Source organism: Patagioenas fasciata, chromosome 8 (assembly GCF_037038585.1).
Source record: "Patagioenas fasciata isolate bPatFas1 chromosome 8, bPatFas1.hap1, whole genome shotgun sequence".
NCBI classification, from domain to species: domain Eukaryota; kingdom Metazoa; phylum Chordata; class Aves; order Columbiformes; family Columbidae; genus Patagioenas; species Patagioenas fasciata.
Window position 1 is genome coordinate 29,202,598 of NC_092527.1, and position 24,443 is coordinate 29,227,040.

Here is a 24,443-nt window from a genome sequence, read left to right on the forward strand (position 1 = left end):
CCAACACTTGGAGCTGGTCACCACTGCTGCTGATGAGCTGTGTTTTTCAAGTGGAAAGTGCTCTTATCACTTTCCTGGCGGCTCTGGCTGTTTTTAGCAGAAGTGCGATGTTAACACTTTGAACACTGTACCTTTCATATGTGCCAGCAAGGTACCAGCATCCAAGGCATTTGTAAACTTTCTCCAGAAGATTTGCCAGTGGCTGCAGGTCTTGGAGATGAACTTGCAGAATGATCCTGGTTTATGAAAGCTTCTTGAAGTGTCTTTATGCTCAGTGTAAATCCTTTCTTTTCTCTGCCTTTGTGGAACAGCCCCAGCAAGAGTGAGAGATGCAGTGACAGTTTTAAAAAGGACACAGATGTTCCCAACTTGCTTTCAAGTTGGCAAACATATGTATTTGTCCTTGGAGTTTTGCATTTTCCACAGGTGAATGTGACATTTTTAGTTGCTGAAGACTTGGAACAGAAACTTTCCCTTATGTATAAATATTTTAAAAAGTGTTCTTGAGGACTAGTATTGTTGAAGCAGAAAGTACTACAGAGTATCCTTTATTTACTCCTTTTTGTTAGAGCCTTCATACTTCAATTGTGACTTTATTCTCCTGTCTGTGACCCTATCTGACCAAACCAAATAAATTGATACCTATCTCTCTCGAATGGTGAAATGGCCAGACTACTGCTTCTTGAACACTACTTATCAAATTCAAAGCTTGTCCACTCTTGTCTTCCTAGATACATAAGGAGAATGCGTGCAGGTATATATTGGAGCAGAATGAGAATTAGAGCATCGTGTGAGAGGTTATTAACTTTCTGTCTGTATCTTCTTGTTTCAGTCTCCCCTGCAACACAGAAATTGTGTGCTATACATAAAAATATTCAGCAATTGCAATCCGGAAACCTACTACACAGTACTTTAGTTTCATTCCACTTCTCAATGTATATTAATTTGAATTCACACGGGTGAAATAATGTTATTTTCTGTTATGCACTTTTTTTGGTGTTCCCATTTAGCTATCAATGCAAAACTTACAATGATGTTTTAAGAATAAATTCAGGTTGCTGAGAATCCCACCAGTCCCAGGAAAGATGTTATGGTTTCAAAACTGCATTGTTCTAACTGGGAACACTGCTGTGATAGTTATCTTCAAAATTGTTTTACATCAGCTGACCTAACAATGTTATGCCATTTGAGCTCAAGTAGTAGACTGAAATAAGAGGATTTCTAAACTCCTCTTTTTCTATGAGGAAAGCACTCTTCTTTTCCCATTATCCTCATCTCGAAGCCTGCTGTCCTTACAAGAAGTATGTTGTGACTTTTTATTTTTCATTCCTTCCAGGTTTACAGGAACAGATGGACCAAGTGGTTTTGGATTTGAGTTGACATTTCGACTAAAGAGAGAAACGGGGGAGTCGGCACCACCTACCTGGCCAGCAGAACTAATGCAAGGCTTAGCCAGATACGTCTTCCAGTCAGGTACTGCAGGGTTAAATATGCTTTTTCCTGCTTTCATTCTGAAGGTCCATATCTGTTTCACAATGCAACACTTGTCTTATCAGTATTCAATCAAATCTTGAGAACTTTCTTTGTGTGAGAACCCAAAAGAGTATGTTCCCTCTGTCAGCCCTGCTTGCTGGGGACAAAACCCAACTGCTCTTCAGGTAACTCCAAATCCTTAGTATTGAAAAGCTGAAGATACAGAACAGTTATTAAACATAGGAATTTGGCCCAGTGGTTCTTTGTTTTCCTGCATTGTTGGTTTCGCCTTCTCTTGGTAAGAAAACTTCATTTGCTTATCCTGAAATGGCTGAGGAGCACCCCGCTGGTAAGATCTCCCTTCCCAGCAGAAGGGCTGTAACTTCCAAAACCGTTGTAGTTCCTTGACAAGCAAGTCTCTTCCCATGGTCTGTGCACCTGGGCAGCAGCAATGCATGTGAACAAGGAGCTGCTGAGATGAGAAATGTAAAAGTCGTAAGAGATGTCAAGGCTGGGAGGGCTAAGGAATTAACAATTGGGAATCATTAATGCAAATGGAGACTTGCCAGAAAACTGCGGACCAGGGTGCCTACAAAACGTCCTCTTGCACTACTCTTGCTGGGTTTCATTTATACCGGTAGATTGAGTATTAGTTTGTAGTGTGATCATGTGAAGACCCTTGGAATGGCTGAGTGTGTAGCATACTAGAAGGGCGCTCTCTGGCATCACAAGATCTGAATGAAAATATTTGAAGAACTTTTTTTAACATAGTTTGAGGTCCTCTGCAGGTAAAGTACCATCTAAATCAATGATTATTAAATTTGTAACATTTGGTGCTTGCTCTACTAGTTAATAAATTGCTAAGTAACTTCTGATTCTATTGCTGATTTTCAGTCAGCTGGCTGACTCCCAAAGGGGAAAGATCTGGATGAAAACAGAATTGCTCTGCTAACCTCTGTGACAAGTCTCTGAGGCAGTGGTAACTCTTGTGGGGTGTTTTTTCTAAATATTAACTGTCAGAGACCGGTGCCAGCACAGGTTATTGCTTGTCTTCATCTTGGGAGAGTCTCTTGTTACAGTTTAAAATGACAAGCTCTTTTTTTTTTTGTGTGTGTGTGACCTTTGCTGTGTCTTCCCTGATCCATCCAAATTTGGGTTTACCCCTGATCTGGATTTTTGCTTCTCTTAAGCATCTAAATCCACGTGACTGGTCAGAATTTTTACCACTGTTTGATGTTCCTGTCTAAATTGTATTTTAGAGTAGCCTTTTGATACTGACCATGCAGTGATGAATTTGTACTCAAATTTTCTGTGTATTGACTACAGGGTCTGAAGGAAACATCCAAGTCTTATGTCTCCATCTTAATATAAAATAACATACAACATGGTATATGTCAACTTATTATCTTGCATATAAAACCCCTTTTGGAGCCTTTTGAATTTTCTAGTCCAGTGTAGGTTCTCATAACAGTCTCTTTAATAAAGTAGTTTCAGTGCCTTTTATTTGCACATTAAGCAGCCTCCCTGTAGCACTTGCTTGTTTGTGTCACCCTTTCCGTGGGTGGGAGGAGGTTTGCAGAGCGACTTGGAATTTGGTAGGGTACTTCAGGACAAGCTTCTTGGTGACGAAGCTGGCGCTCCGGGCAGAGACTTTCCCTGCTTGGTTTCCTGCACTGCTGCAGTCTCATCCTTCTGACCTCAAAGGCAAGGAATTGTTTTTAAACTGGAAAGAGCGGTTATGCCCATTCCTATCAGTCTGATGTGAACTTCTAAGGGCCTCCTGTATTATCCTCTGCTTATCCGTGCTGGGTTTGACTTTCTACCCACCCTGACTCTTTAAAGGCGCTACTCAAACGTACATTAATGGATTCTAGCCTCTGGGTGTTTAGCTCTCTATTTATATTATTAAAAAGCCCTGTATATGAATCATAACTTTACTTATTTGAATGTACAATTGAGTATGAGCCAACACTACACTTACCGTGCAACAGGCAAACCATGTGCTGGGTTACCTAGGAAAGAACATGAGCAACAGATTGAGGGAAGTTGGTAGTTCTTCTGCATGACACTGGGGAGGCCTCACTTAAAATACTGTGTCCTGTTTGGGGTTTAAGAGATGCTGAGAAAACAGTCCACAGTGGTGGGGATCCTGGAGCACATGAGCTCTGAGGAGATCTGGAGGCAGCAGGGCCGGATTGGCTTGTGAAGAGAAGGTGCAGGGTGATCTGAAGGGAGCCTACAGCTGTTGGAAGGGTAGTTATAAGACTCTGGGGTCATGCCCCACAAAGGGGCTACAGCTCTGAATTGTAGTATCAGAGGTTCTAGAAGGGCTTCGAGGAAAACTTGCTCCCAAGGAGGGTGGCAAAGCACAGGGAACAGTTTATCAGGGAGCTAGCGGATCTCCTTTCCTGACAGGGTTCAGGACTCAATGAAGCTACAATGACCCCGATCTAGCATTGGTAATGGCTGGAGTTCAGATAGGAAGCTGGAGAAGACACCTCCAGAGGCCCCTTAAAATATCAGAGAGTTGGATTTTTTCATACAGCTTTGTGCCCTTCAGCAAGCAGCTGTGTGCTGTCACTGGGTGTTACCAACCATTCCTTGCCCTGTATAAGAGGAAACTGGGTCTTGTTGCAGCAAGTGATCAGGCTCTAGTTTTATTTTTGTACAAACTTATCACTTGTCTCTTTTGAATAAGAGCTTTCTCAGGCTAAAATCTGCTGCTTAATCATAGATGTCAGGTTAATCCTGACAAGATGATGCATTTAAAAGTAAAAGTTGTAATGGGGCAGACTATCATGTTTCTTCTTGATCTCTCAGGGAAATACCAGTTGACTAGATGCAGTCATTTTCTGATTTAGTGTAAGCTCGCTCACTCCGTTCCTCTGCTGAGTCCCCGTGCTCCTCCTGCATCTGGCGTCTCCCACTTTGCCTTGCTCGCTCCCTGGAGCTGTGTGCTTCTCAGACCAGCAGTCTCCAGAGCAATCCCGTGTTCTCCCTTGTGTCACCTCTACGTGATCGGGCACCCAGGGCCAAGGCAGTGTTGTGGTTTTTTTTTTCCTGCATGATGGGATTTCCCCCAGTTCACCTTGGCTGTTCTGCAAAGCCAACTGAGCTTCTGCTGTTGGTTGGTATGTTTTTTTTTCACTTGGTCTTCTACAGGACTTCTCTGGTCAGACGTTGAAACTTTAAAACTGTCAAGTATTTGAAGAGATGGTTCTTCTGGAGCCTACTGGGCACTGGGCAGATTGTGGCATGACAGCATAGTTTTACATGATGAAAGGTTTCTTTTTGTTCAGATTCTGACTGTGCCACTTGGAACATTTGTCAAATGCAACAATGATGAGTGTTGTTTGACTCTGGTGTATGTACATTAATGTTGTCCTCTTCAGTTGTTTAAAGATCTGTGGAGTCTCTAATACTCAAAAATAGTCTTGAAAACATTTGATGAACTGAAACAACTTGAGTAATGCTTATGAATCCAGTCTGAATGAGGAGCAAGAAAAAGAATTAAAACTGGCAGGAGCTTTTTGGATAGGCTCCAGGCACTTTGGCATGTCAGAGGATTGTTTACTTTGAAAGCTGTGCTAAGGGCTAAATCCTTACCTCTTGAATACCAAGGCAACTTTTTGCTTATCGTAGATGTGCTTTGCTGGGCCTGGTTGAAGTTGTGGGAGAGTAAGGTGTAGTTAAGCTCCTGCTGAGCCTGGGCATTTGCAGCTGGTGATGACTGCGCTGAAAACTCACCTGGCAGCTACTGCTGTCCTAAGTACTGTTACTGTGTATTGCCGTTACAAAGCATGTCTCATTGCGGGTGATGTATTTTCATAACAGACACTTCTAGGCAAATGAATGTTGTGTTCCTTTGTTTCTATCTCTCCTGCACTGGTTGTGCTTTAGAAAAGCAGTCTTCTGCATTGAATTTCAGACCTCTTTGAGCCTTGGCTTCCCTGTTCACTGTAACGAACACTTGATGCTTTGTGCTTTTGATTAAATGGCGCTATTTCCTCTCCTTCAACAAAACCAAGCTTGCAAGTCTCAAAAAAATATATTTGTGGCTTTATCTGTTCTTAATTTTATCACTGTTTGACCATGACCACAAATTCCAGCTCTGTTATTTTTAGTTTTACAAAAACCGAAACCTGCAAACCTTGAAAATGAAACCACACAATTCAGTGACCTTAGCTTGTCATGGTTCGTGGGTATACTGGGAATATCTCATAGTAGAACAAATTTATACTTCAAACAAAGAAGAAACACTATTCCTGCAGAAAGCTTATCCAGGGCTTGTCACAATGGTTAACTCTTTAGGTGCTGCAGTATTATGATGCTTGATCAGTATAGAGACACTATGGTTTATGCTTTCATCAAATTAAAATCTGCAGTTTGTTTCTCTCTAAGGTAAATTTAGGTTGTTTTCAAGGGCCTGCCTGATATACATCATGAGGACAATATATTTTAAACAAGTATGTTGTTTGTCTGAGTTCTTGGTTCTTCCATGTTTCTTGGCCTGAAAGAGAATAGCTATAAAGTACAAATTTGGAGAAATTGCCAGGAAAAACTCATCATGGAGTCATGGTCATGGTATGGCATATGTTGTGGTTGTATTCTCTGCAATGCATGTACTATAGTGGGGAACTAGTTCATGAAATGAGCTTCAGAAGCGTTGAGACGATGTCCATGAATTAGAGGTTTGCAGGTTGGCTGAGCAGGCAGAGTCCCTGCTGCTGCAGGGGGGACAGGTAGCTTGAAGCGAGGCTTGAAATGGCAAATGCTGTTCTTCAATCCCATCACCCCAAAAAAAGACAAAAAAACCCAGACCTATCCCCAAAATGCAAAACCCTGAGGTTTCTAACTGATCAATCAGACTTCAGCTCTTAAGAAATTGAATTTGCCCAGTCTTGGTAAAAACTAAAGAGGGATGGCAATACTGGCTGGATATTTAGATTCTGAGTAATTGTCAGTGTGTTGTCATCAGCCACAAAAGATGTGTAGAGTTTGGATGTATCCAAAATCTATCCTTGGTATTGACCAGGATGATGAAATGCAGAGTGTCCTGATGAAGTCTGCAGACACAGCAAAGCATAAAGGTGCAGAGGGCTGGACTTCAATTGCCTTTGCAAATTACAGAAATGGTCTGAGGTACCTGTGTGCAGTAGGGTCAGGAAGGTACAAAAAGTGCAAGGTCCTATGCTTGCATGGGAATAATTCAGTGCACAATGACCAGCTGGACAAGAAAATTATTCAGAGTTAAGATCACAAATGGGGTATACCTGGACCAGCACTCTCTTCATTCTGAGAGATAAGAAGCTAAATTATCCTGATGTATAAGTGTTCTGTGTATTGGATGTGACAAGGTTCTTCTATGCTGCTGGCAACACCTTGAAGGGAAAAGGAGAGCACTGTTTCTTGTTTCAGACAAAAGACTTCAAGGGAGATACATCCCAGTTGGAGACTGGAGGACAGCAATAAGAATGACCCAGAGGTCCAGAAAATATGACCTGTGGAGGAATGATCAGAGGAGTTGTGTTGATTTAGTGCAGGGAAGAGAAGATGGAAGGAAGATGTGAGAACAGCCTTCAAATATGCAAAAGGTTGCTGTAGGGAATAAAGTAATAATTATTTTTCTGTGTGCCTACTAGGGATATGAGAGACCAATCACTACTGAATTTCTGTAATTTAGAGTTAGGGTTTGTTATTAGGAAAAATGACGAAGCACTAGAATAGTAGCAGATTCCTCATTGCTGCATATCTTTGAGAACAAGTGAAACTATTTTTATGTATATTTTTCAGAAAGAGTTGATCCTTCCTTTAGGTGAGGGTGGAGTAGAAGCCTCAGTGCACTAAATATATTTAAATGTGAATTTTGAAGTCTCAGCTAATTTAAAAGTTAAATTTTAATATTTAACTTCTGACTAGTCCATAGTAGGAAGCTGTTTGTGTTTTGGGGACTGCAAAACAGTAGTAACAAAATCTACGAGCAAAGGAAGTAAGCATGCAAAATGCAATTTGTGGGTGGTGATTTAAGACAGATTTCAGCTGATTACCTCAGGAGGAACTTGCTTACACAAATTATTCCTTAGAAAACTTACTACGCTTTTGAAAAGTGTGTTGGACAGAACTAATTCCAGCAGGTACAGAACAAGTTATACATGTTGATAACAACAATGACCAGATTAGCTATAGCTGATGTGTTAGGTTGGGATTTTTCCCCACAAACACCTCTCTTAGCATCTCTGCCCCATCTCCGAGGATAAGGTATGAATAGCTTCTCTTGTCCTGTAGTTATTTCTGTGAAACCTGCAGGAACTTACTATCTATGAGCTTCTGTCCTCTATCACGATTCAAGTCTGCAGGCCAATTTCCCAAAGTTACTGGAAGGGAGGATGGTTCAGACTGACATGTGCAAGTGCCCGAGGCAGGACGGCCACACAAGCCTTCAGCAGCCCGGCTGAAAAGCCAGCCCAAAGTGAGGTGTGTCTGGCCTTCCTTCCTTATTTTTGACATCATACTCTGTTCAGATAGGAGTTGTTGTCTGACGTCTTGTCTGTAGTTTGAGGAAGCTCGTGCACTTTTCCTGCCCATGTCATTGGCCAAGCACATCAGTTTGAGAGTATGATGCTAGCTCTGCGTGCCTGTTTCCCCTTCAGTAAACAAGGGTGACTACAGGGGTAGTAAGGGCTGCAGGTATAGCTGCACTCTTCTTACTTAGCAATTTTAATCTGATTCAAGTTAATCTGAGCCATGGAGGCACTTTGCATTTGACAGGCGGTATAACTTTTACACTGAAAATGGGACTCAGCAGAATTAAGTGATTTGTCTGGGGTCACAGACCTGCAGCCATTAAGCCAGCAGATACCTTGACACTGCTGCCCTGGCGTGACCACTAGACCTCATCTTCAGATCTTCTGGAGTCCAGAAAGCTTCAGTGTGGTAGCCTCAGTGACTGTTTCCTTGCCAACATGTTCTCAAACGTTCTTGACATGGGCCAATTTCTGTGTGTAAACAGGGGGGAAAAAAACCAAAACCCAAACCAAACTCGTTGCTTCCTTGAATACAAGTGAATCTTGTCTGACTTGTTTGTAAAACAGCATTTATTTCTTCTCAGTAGGATGAGTAAAGCCAAATACAATCTCTCAGTAACTCATATATATTTTTCCTTGACTGTGCCTTTATTTTTTTTTCATCCCCAGGCTGATTTATTGTTCTCTTCTGGTTGCTATGGCTCTGTAAAATATATATATTTTTTTCTATCATCTGTTTGTAATATTGACCAGTTTCCAGTGTAGAGCTGGCCCTGGCTCCTCTGTAGTATTTCAGAATTTCAGATTAAAAATGAGGGGATTAACTGTGGTTTTTAGCTCAACAAAGAAGTATAAATCAACATCAATTTCATTTCAACAGAACCTGTTATGTAGTGAACCCCGCTGTGCAAACACTGAAACTGTAGGGCAGTAAAGTTTATAAAAGCCTCCTGGCCTGTCATTTGCCATAGGTGAACAGGACCCAACAAAGCGTGCAGGCTACATGCCTTTATTCTGCAAAGGGGTATGGAAATATTAAGTCACTGGTTCCAATTTAACCCAAGTTTGTCATGGCCAAAAGCTCTCATCATCTGATAGTTATTCAGTGGTCCATGAGAAATTGCTTGGGTTTTAGCCTAATTCCTCTTAGACGTTTCCCATAAAACAAGCTGTTCTGTGAGCAGCAGCACAGATTTTTACTTTGGTATTTTACGTCTCTGTGCACCAGCCCCTCTACGTCCCACACTGCCACAATAAATCCACTTCTCCCCATACTGCTGCCTGTGAGCTCACCTCCCCAGTATGTCCCATCCCTCTCTCCATCTTGTAAGCCAGTCTTGTCAGAACCCTGAGCTTCCAGCTGAGACATACGTGCTGGGGCTGGTACCAGACAACGTGCTGGCTGATAAAACAAACCAGGCATGACAGGCAGCTGTAGAGCTCATGCTTCAGTCTCCAACCTGTCCCTGGCACCCCCCAAAGCTGGCTTGGAGGCTCCTGAGTTGTTGGGGAGGGAATTGCCAAATGCAACTCTTGTAAGTTGTCCTGATAGACACTGCAGCGAACTGCTGGTTGCAGATGGACCCAGACCTATTTACTTCCCCCTGTAGATCACAAGTAAAGCTTATGCAGCACTGCTGATAATCGAGGGAGAAACATCTGTCTGCAAATCAGACAGACAACACCAGAGAGACCTCATGGGAAATGTTTTTTTCTTCAGAGGCGATAACTCTAAGAGGAGGCAATTTGCAGGCACATAAATGCATCTTCTCTTGAAATACTGTCCCAGGGTTGCACAGAGAGAACACTGAAGCTGGGAGCGGGTTTACTCTTACCATCTTGTTGCTGTTACTGCTCAGGATGCTCAAGGATTGGAACTTGCCTGCTGGCACTGTCTGATCACCCTGCCCGAAGCTGGATGCCCCATACCTGTTGCTTGTCCTGCCAGATGAGACTTATTCTGCTATAGCAACTCTGCTCCCTGCCTGTGTGTGTGCTGGCACATGGGACAGTGCAAGTTGCAGAAATTCTTCCTTGCAGCACAAGAGATGGCAGCTGACCTTGTGCCAGCCTCAGCCTGTATGTGCATTTATAGCTTGATTGTGTATCTGAGCGCTCAGAGAGACGTCAGTATTGCAGTGTGGCTTTATGTGTTTTTTCTTTGCATGCTCTTGAACAATGAGGCAGGTAGACACCTATCCACTTCCCTGACATAGCAACTCTCAGACGCTTATCAAGAAGCCTTGTTGCTGTTCCGTCTTTGGCATCAAGCTTTCTTCTCTAATCATTTGTGGGGTTATTTTCTGTGACTGTTCTGGGTTTGGTCCAGCAGAGCTCATTGAAATGCATTATTACAGCTCTTCTTTTCTTCCTCTCAAACTGTAAACTTCCAGTGCTTCCTTTTAATGTTAAGATGGTCTTGCCAAACCCTAGTAGGGATCTGTAGGGAATAAGCATAGCAATATTGACTGTCTACAGCATCCATGCTCTTTGGTGGAGGGAGCCTTTCACTTGGAAAGGAAGGAGAGGACAGGTCTTGGCACTGGTGACACTGAGACTGGCATACAGAGGTGCTTTAGGGTTCCCCAGGTGAAATTAGTGCAGCTTCTCCCTGCATGCTTGCAAAGCTTAGTATTATTTGTCTGTTTGTATGACCATAATTTTGGGGATCTTCAGAGTCCAATGCTTTTATCCTCACTTGTGAGAGGCAGAGAAACACTCAAGTCCAGTTTGTTGCTGGGTGCAAAGGCACAGAGAGAGGTAAGAGGCTTGCCAGTTGCTGGAGAAGAGCTTTATGGTGGCTCCAGCTGTTACTGAGGCTTCCCAGGCTGTGAACCAGCACACACCTGGTGGCCTGTGCTTCCTCTGTGTGTGTCCTGTCTCAGTCAGAGGGGTTTCAGGTGATAAAGTAGCCGAGGGCATAGAGCAGAAATACAGTTATGAATGCTGCTGAGTGCTGTTATGCCATTGTACAGGTGGTACATATTCTCCTTCCTCCTGGCAGTATAAATGGAGTTGCATGACCTTACATTCTGACTAAATTCACTTCTCTGTCTGTTTCAAATAGGCAGGGTGCTGCCCCTTTGCAATACTGGAACCACGCCAGCTCCAGGCTGAGTCCTGCCCTTTGCCTTGGAGCACTGTCACTCTCCTTCAGCCACTGGAGTGACAAGCTGGCAGTAGTTCAGCTCTTGCTGGTTTTGGTAGGTAACATCTTCCTGGCCTATGCTTGAGACTTGGTAGGACATTGTGCCACACCAGAGAATCTCTTCTCCATGAAATTCTTTTTGCTGCGGTGATAGAAAAGCCCTTTCGACCCTATGGCCAGGTTTAAAAAGCACAGAACACTTTCTCAGGAACTTGAGAAGAGGGAACCAGCACCACTGCTCTGTGACATTGTCTTTTGGGTGGTGTGAACCTGGACCGTGCATGAGGCTTCTCCATGCTACCTCCCAGTCTGCAGTTCAGCAGCAGGAAAGCATGGCTGGGAACCCAGGAGTTTCCAAAGGCACCCATACTCCTATTTGACTTGGTGGAGGAAAAGCCTATGGCTTACGTTGTCAGTGAGCTAGCTATGTTAATATGAAGTAAAGCCTTTACTTCTCTACCTCCCTAACCTCATGGATTTTGCGCTTTTTTGTCTCCTGCAGTTTGTCTGGACTCATCAGTCAGACTGGGTACTTCTGTGCCTTGTTGTGGAAGCCACTATTGTCTCTCCAACTTCCAGCTCTCAGCTGAGAACAGGTCTCTGACCTTTTCCAGCCCCGAAGGGTAGGTTGACACTAAAGCACGGAGAGACTTTGTACCAGGAGCAGAGGCACAGAAAGTCTTTGTTCCTTAAAAAAGACTTTGTTGAAATAGAAAGAAAACTGTCTTCCCTGGACTGCTTTACTGATTGCATAGCATTTCTAGGCAGTAAGCGAGAGATCTCAGCACTGCCTGAAAGAGGAGGCTTGTTTTTAGCAGCTACTGCAATTTAGATAAAGTAGGTTTAGGTCCAGTTTGAGCTGGCTAGATTTCAAATGATCCTGTCCCTTTTAATTCTGTCAGCTCATGTCCTGTTCCTGACTGAGAACTGAACTTGGCTCATTGCTTTTCAGCTGTTCAATACATTTCATTCAGTTGGTTTATTAAAAAAAAAAAAAAAAAAAAAGAAGGACCTGTCTTCTCTCTGTGCTTTGCATCAGTCCAAGTGCCCCGATGCTGCTCCCAAATGTCAGGGATGGACAAAGCATTGGTGCTTCTAAGTCTGATGTGCACGTTGCATTTATAAATGCACAAGTTGTTTTAACCTTCATGCTCCATGTGGGCTGCCACTGGGAGAGGGAGGAAAGAAATGAGCATGGAGACCCAGAGAAAGCTGTGTGACACATGTCCGTGCTAGGCTGCTGCAGCAGCCAGAGTGGCCGCAGGACAGCTGCCGGCCCTGTGCCCTGTGATGCTGTCCGCAGCCGGTGTCATCCCGAGTGGCCGCAGTTCAGGATCAGAACTGATCTCACTAATATTTTCTGCCCAAAGCAGAGGGGAGCTGAGCTCTCCACAGGAAGCCTTTTCTCCATCCTACCTGGAGCCTCCCTGCTGCAGGAGGGTGAACAGGAGCCCCCATGCCAGGGACCAGCAGTCCCTCTTAAGAGCAGCATCTCTGACTCCTGGGGTAAGGATGCGGGGGAGAAGCTGCACGTGGTCAGCCCAGCCTTGGACAAAGGCTCTGTCCCCTGCTCTGAAGGGAATGCAAAACAAAGGAAACAGCCCGGGGAAGGCAGAAAACTCCCCCTCCTGCTGGTGTGAAGTCCTTTGGCATCTTATATATGAGGTCTTTGTCCCACCCGGCCTTTTCTGGGAAACGGAAGCAGCTGCTTTAACAGTTAAAGGCTTCTACTCAGAATAGTGTTGCCTCCTCCTATCGAGAAGCTGAAAGCCACAACAGAGGGATTGTTCTGCAGTCACAGGAGCATCCTCTCGCTGCCTGTGTGCAATTGTTTGGGATGCGCAGGGGAGAGTTTGAAGGTTACACATACTGAGTAACCTTGTGAAAAGCACTGGTTTTTCCCTTGACAGCTGCCAAGCCCACGTTAGATGAAACGGCAGAGAAGAGTTGACTGAGTTGGAAGTTGGCTTCACTGTTACGTATCCACCTTCTTACACTTTCTATTGAAGATCTGTGCAGCAAGTGGTGCTCAAACTGTGCTTTCTGACTAACCCGCTCTGCACTGTGCCTGCGAGCGGCAGTACGCGGAGCTCATTACAGACCAGCTTCTGACGGACTCCCATGCAAAGAGCCTTTGCAGCAGCCTGCTCAGCCAGGAGGCAGCAAATGGGCACAGTGGGGGAAGCGTTTTGTTCTTGGTGGGGAAGATAAATTGGGAGAGTATATTCAGAGGCTGCAGGCAGCCCCAGAGCCTATGGGAAGTGGACTCCCCTGCTTTTTGGTTTAAAATCAGAGCCTTAAAGGAATCACCTCTGAATACTTGGGATGGCATTTTGAAAGGTGCTCCATAACCAGGCTGGTCAGTTTGGATTTGAACCATAAATATAGCCTTTGCACTAAGTTTGTGTGTTTCTCTTGAACTATTGTAATGGATTAGTAGAACTCAATGTGCAACTAATATTTTACACAAATATGTGTGAATACAAAGTTCCCCTGTTTCCTGCCCTTTGGCATCCTGCTTTGCCAAAGTAAAACAAAATTTTGGCCTGTGCAAGCTTTAAATTCCTGAAAATTTAATAAAAAATAATCAACCACTGAGAAAAATGCTGCAGTGCTCTCTCAAAGACCCTTGCCCTTCCTGTTTGTTATAAGCTCCAGAACTAATGCCTGGGTAACTAAATAACTTTTCTGAACTGGTAACTCCATAGATGTTTTCTCACAGACTGTGTTCCCTTTCTTTACCCTTTCTTGAGTATTTTTTGCCAAAAGGGATACCCTAGTGCAGCCTTTCAGTCTTTCTGGAAGTCTGACGTTGGTGCTGTGAAGGCTATTAAAAGAAGCTGCTTGCGTCTTATTTGCGTCCTTCAGAGGAGGATAGTGCCTTCGCTTCCCTTTCATAGTCCTTGAAAGCTCTTCAACAGAAACATCTCATTGATGTCTGGGGGAAGATCACAAGTGACTGTACTGTCTCATGGGGCTCCTGTGTCCATTAAGCATCCATCGTTCTCAGTGGCTTGTACATGTGCAAATATGTGGGAAGCTCAAAAACAACAAGTTTTCTCTCTTGCTGCAGTGCTCCTCCCTCACTGAGGACACCTAAAGGTTGTTAAATACTGCAAACGCAAGTCTTCGTTTCAGTTGCACCTGGCTGGGAAACGTGCAGGTAACTGTAAAACATTCTGGCTTTCACATGTCAGAACACAGGATGGGGTTTTTAAATGAAAGGCAAGTATCTCTTCAAATTTGCTATGTGGGACCACATGATCAGTAAATAACCTGTCATTAAATATGTGTTTTGAGCAGAGCCCTTATCTGACAGGAGATCCTGCTGTATAACATCCTTTCTCACTTCTGGGCCTCCACCCCATCCTGAGGCTATTTGGTTTCTGAAGCTGTTGGAGACATAAGTATGATCCTTTGAAGGGGAGTTGTAAAACGTGTGTTCAGGTGAAGAGTGGAGAAAGCTGGTGGCAGCGCATCTGGACAGAGGCGGGAAGGGTCTCGCCTGGGCTGGAGCTCAGGATTTGGCACATGCATCACTCCCTTGCAGATACTTGACTGTGGATGGAGGGGGTAAGAGGGAGGTTGTCCCATTTGTCTGTTGGAAGAGGTAAAAGCCCAGCCCTGCGGCACTCGAGGGTGGTGGGTCTGAATGGTGGGGTGTAGAGGACCAAGAACCTGGAGCAAGAGTTTTGTGTGGCTGCAAACGATCAACTCGCATCTGCGTTTGTTTTCTTTCTCTGCCATACTCAGCAACGCCAGGTAAGTCCTTTCATGCTGCCGTGCCATCCTCCAGCCTTCCTTCCCTGTGAAAGGGAGCCACGCAGATAAATCTGGAGATAGGTGAGAACTGTGGTGTTGCAAAAGCAAGGCAGGAGATGCATCCTGTGCCCAGCTGTGCTTACACCCGAGGGATGCCAAGCGCTGGATGTGCCAGGTGCTGCCTCTGCTCTGCAAGGAGCAGACGCAGAGGAGCTGAATGGAGCTGCGGGGAGGAGAGGCAGCGTGGGAGGACGTGGGTGGCGGGGCAGGCTGCAGGAGTCAGGGAGAGGACAGGGGGCCCAGCGCTCGCTGAGGATGGGAGCGCGTCCTGGGCACCGGAGTCACTCGCTGGGAGCCTGCGTGAGAAATTCTCAGAGGCTGCAGTCATGGAAATTGTACCCGCGCATAGCGATAGGCAGAGAGAAGGAGCAAGCCAGAGACGTGGATATGTGAGGATAGAAAAAAATGCCCTGGAAAGCAGAAGAGGTAGAGGAGACCCAGAATCGAATTGGTTATTGCATGATAGCATTTTAGCATTTGTTTTTCGGCTAAAATATTACACTCTCCAGTGTCACATAAGGCATCTGGGTGTCTGGAATCTAATTTGCAATATGAAAAGCAGTGTTTGTAGCTCTATAAGCAGGAGCTGCAGTACAGCGAGACACGTTTTCCACTGTCCCACCCACTGTTAGTAGGGGTGAGGGCGGACTCTGAGCAGGGCATGAAGGAGCCAGGGATCGGGTTGTTCTGCTGGTGATGTACCCGTGCGAGGGCCCGATTCTGACCCCTTCATCGGACTTTCAGTCCAGGAGACTTAAATGGTCAAATAAGCTTATATATGCTTGCATAAATTGATGTAGCTCTTTTGAGGGGGTGATTTTTGAGACTTAACAACCTGGAGCTATGCAATAATCAACTTTGTGTTTTAAACCTGCTGATCAATGTAAAAAAAAAGGATCATTTTTCTGTCTTCTGAATTCTGTCTTCTGAAACCGTCTTCAAACTTCAGAGGCTGAGCACTCTTTACTGTCCCGATAATGTTTTCTTCCACACAGTTTTATTTTTTCAAAGAACTTTTGGCCTAGGCTCCTTGTTTCTAAAAGCTCATCTTGAATCCCTGTAGTGGAGCTATTGTTTAATTGTGCTCCAGGGATTTAACTCTTCCGAAGGCATCTTGTCTGTGCTGCGTGTCTGCGCGGGCAGCAGCACCGTGTGAATTTGAGCTCTTTGGAGTGCTGGGGCTGCGGCTGTTCCAGTTTCCCAGATGGGAGATGAGGAGCAGCAAAACTGAACTGAAAAAGAAAAACACGGAGGAAAAGCTTTTTTTTTTTTTTTAATGTCATGCTAGGAAACATCATAGCTTGTATTCTACTAATTCCTTGTATGTTCTTAAAACATGTTCAGCTTGAGTTGAAAATCAAATTATAAACTAACTGCCAGTGGGCCCCACAGATTATATCACCATCATTTTTTGCTTTTGCCAGTCGATGTGTACAGTCCTTTGTAGGCTAGGAAACCAAGCAGACAGACTGTATTTAATTTGATATGATTATCCCTAGATTATTTTAATTTAATGTGGCTGGCAAATGAGTTTGAAAGAAGTCTTTCTGTTTATACTTTTCTTAAATTTGTGTCTATATAATAAGTTGCAGTAACAGAATTACTTTGAGATTTTTAGACATGATTTTCATCTTTAATTTTTGTATCAGTTTATTATAGGTATGTCTTTGCATACATGCTTATATCCATTCTTGAGCTAGTAAGAAATATATTAAGTAGCACCAGAGAAAAATATAGCTAATACATTTCAGCATTGAACTTTGTGTCTACCCTTAGTTTCTCTCAATCCTGGCTGTTCAGTCTGCAAAATGGTACTGAAAAACAGCATCAAATCTTATTTGTGATAGATTGCCAGGTTACTCTTTTTTTTTTTTTAACGAAGCCAGAGTGAATATTATAAATGTGTTGGAGAAAATACATTTATGTAATAAATTATACAGACCGTGCATGGGGTAATAGCAGTGCAATAAATTACATTGTTTCTGTAAGTATTGGATAAGCTGCGTTCAATTTAAACGTCTGGCTGCATCACTGTCATGCCGGTCAGGAACACACTGGGGACCTTTTTAACATTCCTGCACCCATAAGTCATGGGGTCCAGATCCTCCTTTGCTTTGCCCTCAAATGCAGAATTCCTCTGACGTGTGTGACTCGCTGCCCGCGGTTTAGCCGAGATCTCACAGTCAGATGCAAAATGCAGGTTTGTACCTCTTGGAGCAGCGAGTTTTCAAGCTGGTCAGTGACGCGGGTAACGTAGGTCTGGCTTGTGTGAGGAACGTGGTCATCTTGTTTTGCGTGCCAGCGTCCCCAGTGGTACATGCTGTTGTGATCTCATTGGGTATATTTTTTAGACCAAGCTAGCAGAGAAGTGCCAAGCGTTGTGCTGGTACAGCTCAGCAACATTGCTACCTTGGGCGTGATCCAGGTAGCTGTTGCTTTCTCTGGGACAAGCAGGATCGTTTCTTTCAGTATCATCTCACACATATCCCAGAATAAAGTGACCGTGTGATGGTAGCCTGACTTTCCACAGAAACTTGCTGTTGAAGGAGATGAGTGCAGTAGAGCAGCTGTTTTCCTAAAACCAAGCACACTTAGTAGTTAATGTACTTAGGGCTTCTCCTGCTCTGCACAATATCAGCTCCGCATCACTGTCCAGATAGATTTATCTGACTGATTAGTTAGAACAGTTTAACCCATCTGTTGCAGATTTTAGCTGCATTTCAAAGGAGGATTGTCTTAGAAGAGATACGGAGTAACAGTCAGGCTACGAATCTATTCTCCTAAATTGAAAATCTATCTAAAGAACTGCATGATGTGACCATGTCAGAAGGGAGAAGTTTCTGTCCTTCAAGTGAACCAGAGTCCTGCAATCTGAACTGCCCTGGGGCCAGACCCAGTCTGGGGACTGTAAGCCAGGCCACGCATGGTCAGGAGATAGGCTTCAAGTTCCCTTGCTGTCTCCTTGCTGTTAGAACAGCATCAGCTCCTTGTTTTCCCCCATACAGTCTCCGTCGAGTCCTAGATGCCCAAACAGCTATTTCCCCTCTGCTCTGGGTGCAGGGCATCAAACTCACTGGAGATGGTCCCTGACCTAGGTTCAGACTGGGACCACCCTTTGGGTGGAGCTCTCTTAGGTCAGGTACTTGCCTGGTTTGCTGTCCTTTTCAACTTGCTCCCTGTGGCTATTTAAAGGAGCGAGGGTTTCTAGCAGGATCCCATAAAAAGCAAAACTGGCAGATTTAAAAAATAAATTGAAAATACAGTGGGAAGTAATCAGTGTTTCTCTCTAGAGCTGGCTAACACCTCTTGAGCGTAGACTGCATGCATTACGCTGTTTATAAAACATCTTGAGGCCAAGAATATGATTCAGTTTTATTTCTTTAGGCATCAGCTATATTTAGTCAAATTAAAGGTGGGGGGAATGCACTCGAAGAAAATACATGAACAATGCTACACAAAGCAAATTTACTAGTCCCCAGTGGCATGCAAACCTCTGAGTTATTTCCCTAGTTCTCATTATCAAGCAGTTGGATAGTAAAGTTAGGCAAGATTGCGCAGCTGAATTATGACCATTGCTGCACAAAGGAAGCTCACCTGCTTTATGTGGGCTGTAAAAGAAAATGGATAATGACATTTTAAAGACTTCAAAATATGAGAAACTTAACAGAGTGGTCTGGTATAACTGTCTTGTAGATGCTGCTTTTGCATAATAGAATGGTACAAGAGCTAGTCTGTGGGAAATTTAAAGACTTCTCATTTCTATAGAGATGGAGAGAGGCTTCAGATTTGCTATTATAAATTATGAGATAAAACAGTAAGTTTGAAATGAAGTGTTTTAGTGATTTCCTTGTTTGAGTTCTTTTGAAATCAGTATCTCCCTATGAAGAAGTTTGATTTCATGGAATCAGGGTTCCCTAACAGAAAGAGTAGTTTTTGTTAAAACACAGACTTGCAGAAAAAGAACCAGTTTCGAGTCTGTGAGGATGGATCACCTCGCTGCGTTGGGTTTAACTCGGGTTAGTGCCCTTTCCAAGCAGGAGGGGTGTGAGTGTCACTGAGGTTACTGTAAGCAAGCCTGTGTATTTACAGCATGTCCAGCGTGCCCGTGGTGACTGCCGAAGGACGTGTGGTTATCCTTGGGCAGGTCAGGTAGCTTAGCTCCTCCTTTCGTGAGGGGACATGTAACCACCTTAGGTTTACTGTGAGGCAGAAGTATTCAGCAGCAGATCCTGTGAATCAGCTCACATGCTGTAAATCAGTCTTAATTTACTCCTGAGGATTTTCTGATTTAGCCATACACTAAAATCATTTGGTTTTAATTTTTTAACGTATTTTCTTTGAGTTCCTTTGCCATTTAATTCCTCCTGTTGATAGCTAGGTCGTTTCTGTGCTTTGCTATCTGTCCTATGCATTTGACAGTTCCCTGGTGAAGTCCTGGTAGCTTTTTCTGGTGACTTGGTTTTGCTGTGCTCACCTCAGGAAACCAGGCTTATGTAGCCATGCTGGTCTCCTGCCTTGAAGACTGACTGTGCTACTCTAATGGTGTTTTTTCCTGCAATTTCTTAGCTTCTGGGGCTACAAGTCCTGCAATTCAAGCTGCTCTCAGTGCTGCAATGGTCTCTGTGCAAGAGCTGATGTTACATTCCATAGGGGTTGCAATGCAGGAAGTGAAGAGCTGAGTTTCATCCTGTAATTCTGAATTTCTTGAACTCCTACAGATTTTAATTCAGCTTCATATTATTTGCAGAAATTTTTTGCTGTGATTTAATTCTGTAGTCAGTGTGAATTTTGTGGTGTTTGTGTGCATGCAAGGGAGAGAGAGATTTTCAAAGTGTTCAGTGTTCACATGGACATAAACAGGTGGGTTTCCAGCAGAGACATTTGCATTTGAAAACCTGCTCTAAACGGGCTGGGCTTTCCCAGGAGAAGCAACACCAGCAGTGAAACGCAGGGATCGATCAGCATAGAATTGTGTGAGCATTTGATGGGCAAAATGTTGTGGTATAAAGACAGGGCCCAAGAATAAGCTCTTTGTGGCTTTGTTTCATTCCTGAAAACTGTGACTGAGAGGCTTTTATCATTTAAAAAAAAATTAATCAGCCACGTTTTGGCTAACCTGGAAAATATCGCCAGATCCTTTGCAACATTCTCAGTGCTCATTCTTTAATTCAGTTTTCATACTAAAAGAAAATCGTTTTTCATTTCTGTCTCCTTTTATTTCCCCAGCTCTAAAAGTAAAGTAATATCTGAACTACTCCTTTCAGTCACAGAGCTGAAAGCGTGTAATTTAGTGTACATAATGATAAACTCTCCAAGCAGCTTCCATTTGCTATGTTTTCTTTCTGTCCTAATTTTAACTAAGGAAAACATTCCTTTACTTATCGCAACACTTGTGTTACATGCCTTGTTTTTTGTGCCAAGTTCCTTATGGTATTTCAAGTTTATTTTAATTCTTAATCAAATGAGATGTTCAAGAAATTCATCTGCAAAAACATATATAAGAAATGTTCAAATACACGCCAATGGGGACACCTGGTGGGGAAACCCTGAGTTGCCCAGTATGCCCCCTGTTAAACCCTCGAATGGGTGTGCAGTTTGCTCATCAGGGGATGGATGGCTGTGGGGGTTTTTAACCACAGAGGCTGAAGGATAACTCATTATTTCACCCCACTGCTGCTGGTGGCTCCCCAAAAGCCTCCTGCCCGCACACAGCATGGTGGGGCCGCTGCACAGTGAGTGGTGTGTGAGCGGCCCTTTAATGTGACCAAGCACAAGGCTGCCATTGGTGGCAAATGCTGCTTCTCTCTTGCAACTGCAGAAGCTGCCGTGTTCAAGGATTCTCACGTAAGCCCTATAGATACTTATTTGAGAGATGTCCTGTTGACTTGTGTTTGGAAGGTGATGTGGGAGGGTGAAGAGGTGAAGATGCAGAACCACACCTGCTCGTAGCTGCAGAGCAAAGGAGAACATCCATCTGAATTGGACCCTGCTCTGTATCACATGAGATGCTCCAGTCTCAACAGGCAGCAACTGAAGTGACCACCACCATTTTCCAGTCTGCAGTGGAAGCCCTAGTCCTCCCCCAGGTGGCAAGGGCTCCCTTCAAACTCTTCTGGAGGAGCTGCCTTGTGAGGGACTGTGGTGAGGCCGCAGCCCAGACTGGCTTCATCCCTGAGCTCGGTCAGGGATAGGGGCACCGTGCTTGCCCCGGCATTGGAAGCACACAGACAGTACTCACTTCATGCCTGGGGCACTGTGCCTGTATTGGGGGCAGGTGATGGCGTCCAGGCTGGTTATTTGAATGCGCTATAAAAGCTCAACCTGCAGCAGCATGAGCACAAGACCCAAGGAGGAGGCAGTCAGCTCAGCAGCATTATTGCACACGTGCTTAGGAACTGTGTGCAAATGGAGCATGCTTTAATTGCTGTGAAAATGGTTTTAGTTGCTTGGTTTACTTTTAACTCATTCAGAAAGCAAGTGTTAGCCTTTCCTGTGATGGGACAGAAACATGAAGGTGGATTCTGGTGTGCCTTCTGGTGTGCACCTGCTCTGGAACATGGGATTATCTGAGGGTTTTGTCTTTCTAAGGAGGAGAGGAGGAAAAGAAAGGAATGCTTACAGTTGTGAAGAGGGAAAGGTAATTTCTGGCTCTTTGTTTTGATGGCTGTTCTGAAATTTATAGCCTACTTGGTTTTATCATTGTTTGGGAAAGAAGGATCTTATTAATTATAATTCTGCACCAGAGCCACCAGACAATTGGGAGAGAAAATTGCTTAGACCATCACAAGTTGGGCTGCAAACTGTAGATTTTTATTAGATATAACAGAGTATTATTTGTGTGTAGTTCACATTTCATAATATTTTCTCTGTGGCACATCAGTGCTGCAAATTAAGTATGAATTGCCATCCCGTAGGTATCCAGTGTGAGCTGCTGACTCTGCACCCACTTGCAAAACAAGACTAATACTAAATGAGAGAGAAGCTTATTTGTTGGTATTCCTGTATTGGGATTAATAACAAAGCAGGACACCATTTTTTGCCACAGTGCTCAGGGCAATTTTAAAGTTGGTACTTGAATTCAGATGGCTTACTGAGAGAAGTCTTTCCTGCTTCAGGTGGCTCAGAGCCTCAGCAGAGGTGGCTGGAGCTGCTCACTGTGAAGAGCCACTGGTGACCGTCCTGGTCCAAGCCAGAGGTCCCTTCCTGACAGCAGTCAGGAACAGGTGCTACCAGAAGGAATGTTCTAGCTGACTTTACGGACTACATATTTCTCATTTCTCTTCTTTACAGAAAACACCTTCTGCAGCGGTGACCATGTATCGTGGCACAGCCCTTTGGACAACAGTGAATCCAGAATCCAGCATATGTTACTGACAGAAGACCCTCAGATGCAGCCAGTGCAGACTCCTTTTGGGGTTGTTACGTTCCTACAGGTATGACCCAGCAGTGGTGGCTCTGACTGTCACCTCCTGAGAGTGGAATGCAGCTCACATTACATTTCATTTAGCTTTGATAGGTCAGATGTTTATTATCCTGCCTTCCGCCTTTCTTCCTTGTTTATTACTGTGGATCTCATCTTTGAGTTGTTACTCATTCAGTAAGTATTTTACTGGGATTGAGCACACTCAGTTCTCAAGATAGAGGTCTGTCTGATGGAGAAAGGTTTACATGGTGAAACAGACCTGGAGTTGAATATTACATGACTACTCTGAAATTTCAAACATGAACATGAGGAAAACAACTGAAACACTTTTAAAAGATTATGTAGAGCTAAATTCAAATTGATTCTATAGCACTATTGGTAAGTGATTCACTGGTTTGAGTTCCCGGAAAAGAGGTGTTTGGAGAAGGACTCGGTTGCTTTAGCATTATTTTAGTGTATAAATGTAGCTTGCAGCATTGACACAAAGATTCTTTAGAGACTGAGTTTTCCTGTATTGGCCTACAGTTTAAGAAAGGTTCAGGTTTGCTTTGCAAAAGAAACATTTTAAAAATCCCTTGTGTTTCAGCCCTGCTATTCAGTGAGGGCAACTTCCTTGGCCAAACAGGTTGGCTTGCTTTCCCAAAGTCCTTCTCAGTGATGTCTCTTAGGTATGGGCTGCTTTGGACATTTAAAAATTGTGTTTGGAGTTATTAACCTTAGTGGAAGAGCTGGCATACTTTATACCAGCTGCTGATTTCTCTCTGCTCTGTGGAAAACCTTCCCTCCTGGGGGAAAATGCAAGTGTCTATATTGTACAATTTAGGTTTCAGGTTGCTTCCATTTGTCCTTGGCTGTAGCTGCAGCATGTAAAGGGAAGCTCCATTACCACAGACCTGCACAAGGCAACTGCTGTGCAAGGGCAAAGGCTTTCCTGAATTTTCTGAGGTGCCCAAAACCTGTGTCTTAGCAACAAGAAAGAGATGGGTATGGGATTGATCAGTGAAAGGTGAGTTGTGGGACCTGGAAGCAGAGGTAAACAAGCTGAGCAGGGGAATTCCTGGCTGACTCTACAGTTAGTGCTGCATTAGTCCCCATCTCTTCTTTAGTGCCCAGCTGTCCTGGATGAAAGGACAGTCAACTTGTTGCGTTCTGAGATTCTGGGCCTCTGATCTTCCACAACACATGTGATTGACTTGTTTTTCCCCTTTGTTTGGTGCTTGTTGTTGCGAATTTATTTTGACCCATGAGGATAAATTGTTGCAAAAAGAAAAGAATTAAAACAAAATAATTTCCTGTGTAGAGTCTTGCTGTTTGTATGTAATTAGCGAATGAAGACCCAGGGAGGGATGAGCTGAAGCGACTGTGATCCAGGCTGTTGATGGAGGAAGCCTGGGAGATGGGTGGGGATGAAGTGCATCTCCAGGGGCTGGGTCCTCAGAAAGGGAGCTCTGCAAGGGGCAGGGGGCGTGGGGTGTGAAGCACTGGGTACGTGCTGACGCTAATGGTTTCCCACATAGTTCTCTATAGGTGCAGATACGTGCTTGCAGAAAAGGTGCATAATGTACTTCTGCTTGGTGCTCTTCAGAACTTAGTTTTCAGATTTCCTCTTTTCTGATAAAACAGCAGTTGAACAGATTTTGACCAAAAATCCTGTGTCGTTGGAAAAGGTTTAGAGTATTAAGAAAGAAAACAGAAGGCCATGGCTAAAATAATGTTTAATCCTAAAGAGTGAATCATTGTGTTCAAAGGCACAAGCCAGCGCTTGATGGGTCAGGAAGAAACTGCCTTCCTCTGTCAGCTGAAGGGTGTTTCACCCCTTCGTTTGAAGTGGCTGATCTCAGCTGCTGGGAGAGGGACATCTGGTATTGCTCAGCGTGGCAGCTCTCGTCCTGAACAGCAAAGACGTCCTGCCTCACACAGGAAGGCAGAAGTCTGGAGTTGCCTGCAGTGACAAGTGGATTATGCCATGTGCAAGCAGCTTTACTTTACGGTGCCGTGCAATATGTAGCCAGTCAGCAAACTGAGTTGGTCAAGGATTTATGAGTACCGAAGC

General features: G+C 44.0%; 1 protein-coding gene across 2 annotated transcripts in view; it reads left to right on the forward strand.

The window, feature by feature from the left end:
• SUFU (SUFU negative regulator of hedgehog signaling) overlaps positions 1-24,443 on the forward strand; it is a 96,108-nt gene that overhangs the window by 27,118 nt on the left and 44,547 nt on the right. For both annotated transcript variants that reach the window (XM_065843002.2, XM_065843003.2), the window contains exons 3-4: positions 1,337-1,473; positions 22,258-22,400. In XM_065843002.2, coding sequence (XP_065699074.1) covers positions 1,337-1,473; positions 22,258-22,400 — 280 coding nt within the window. The remainder of the gene's footprint in view (positions 1-1,336; positions 1,474-22,257; positions 22,401-24,443) is intronic.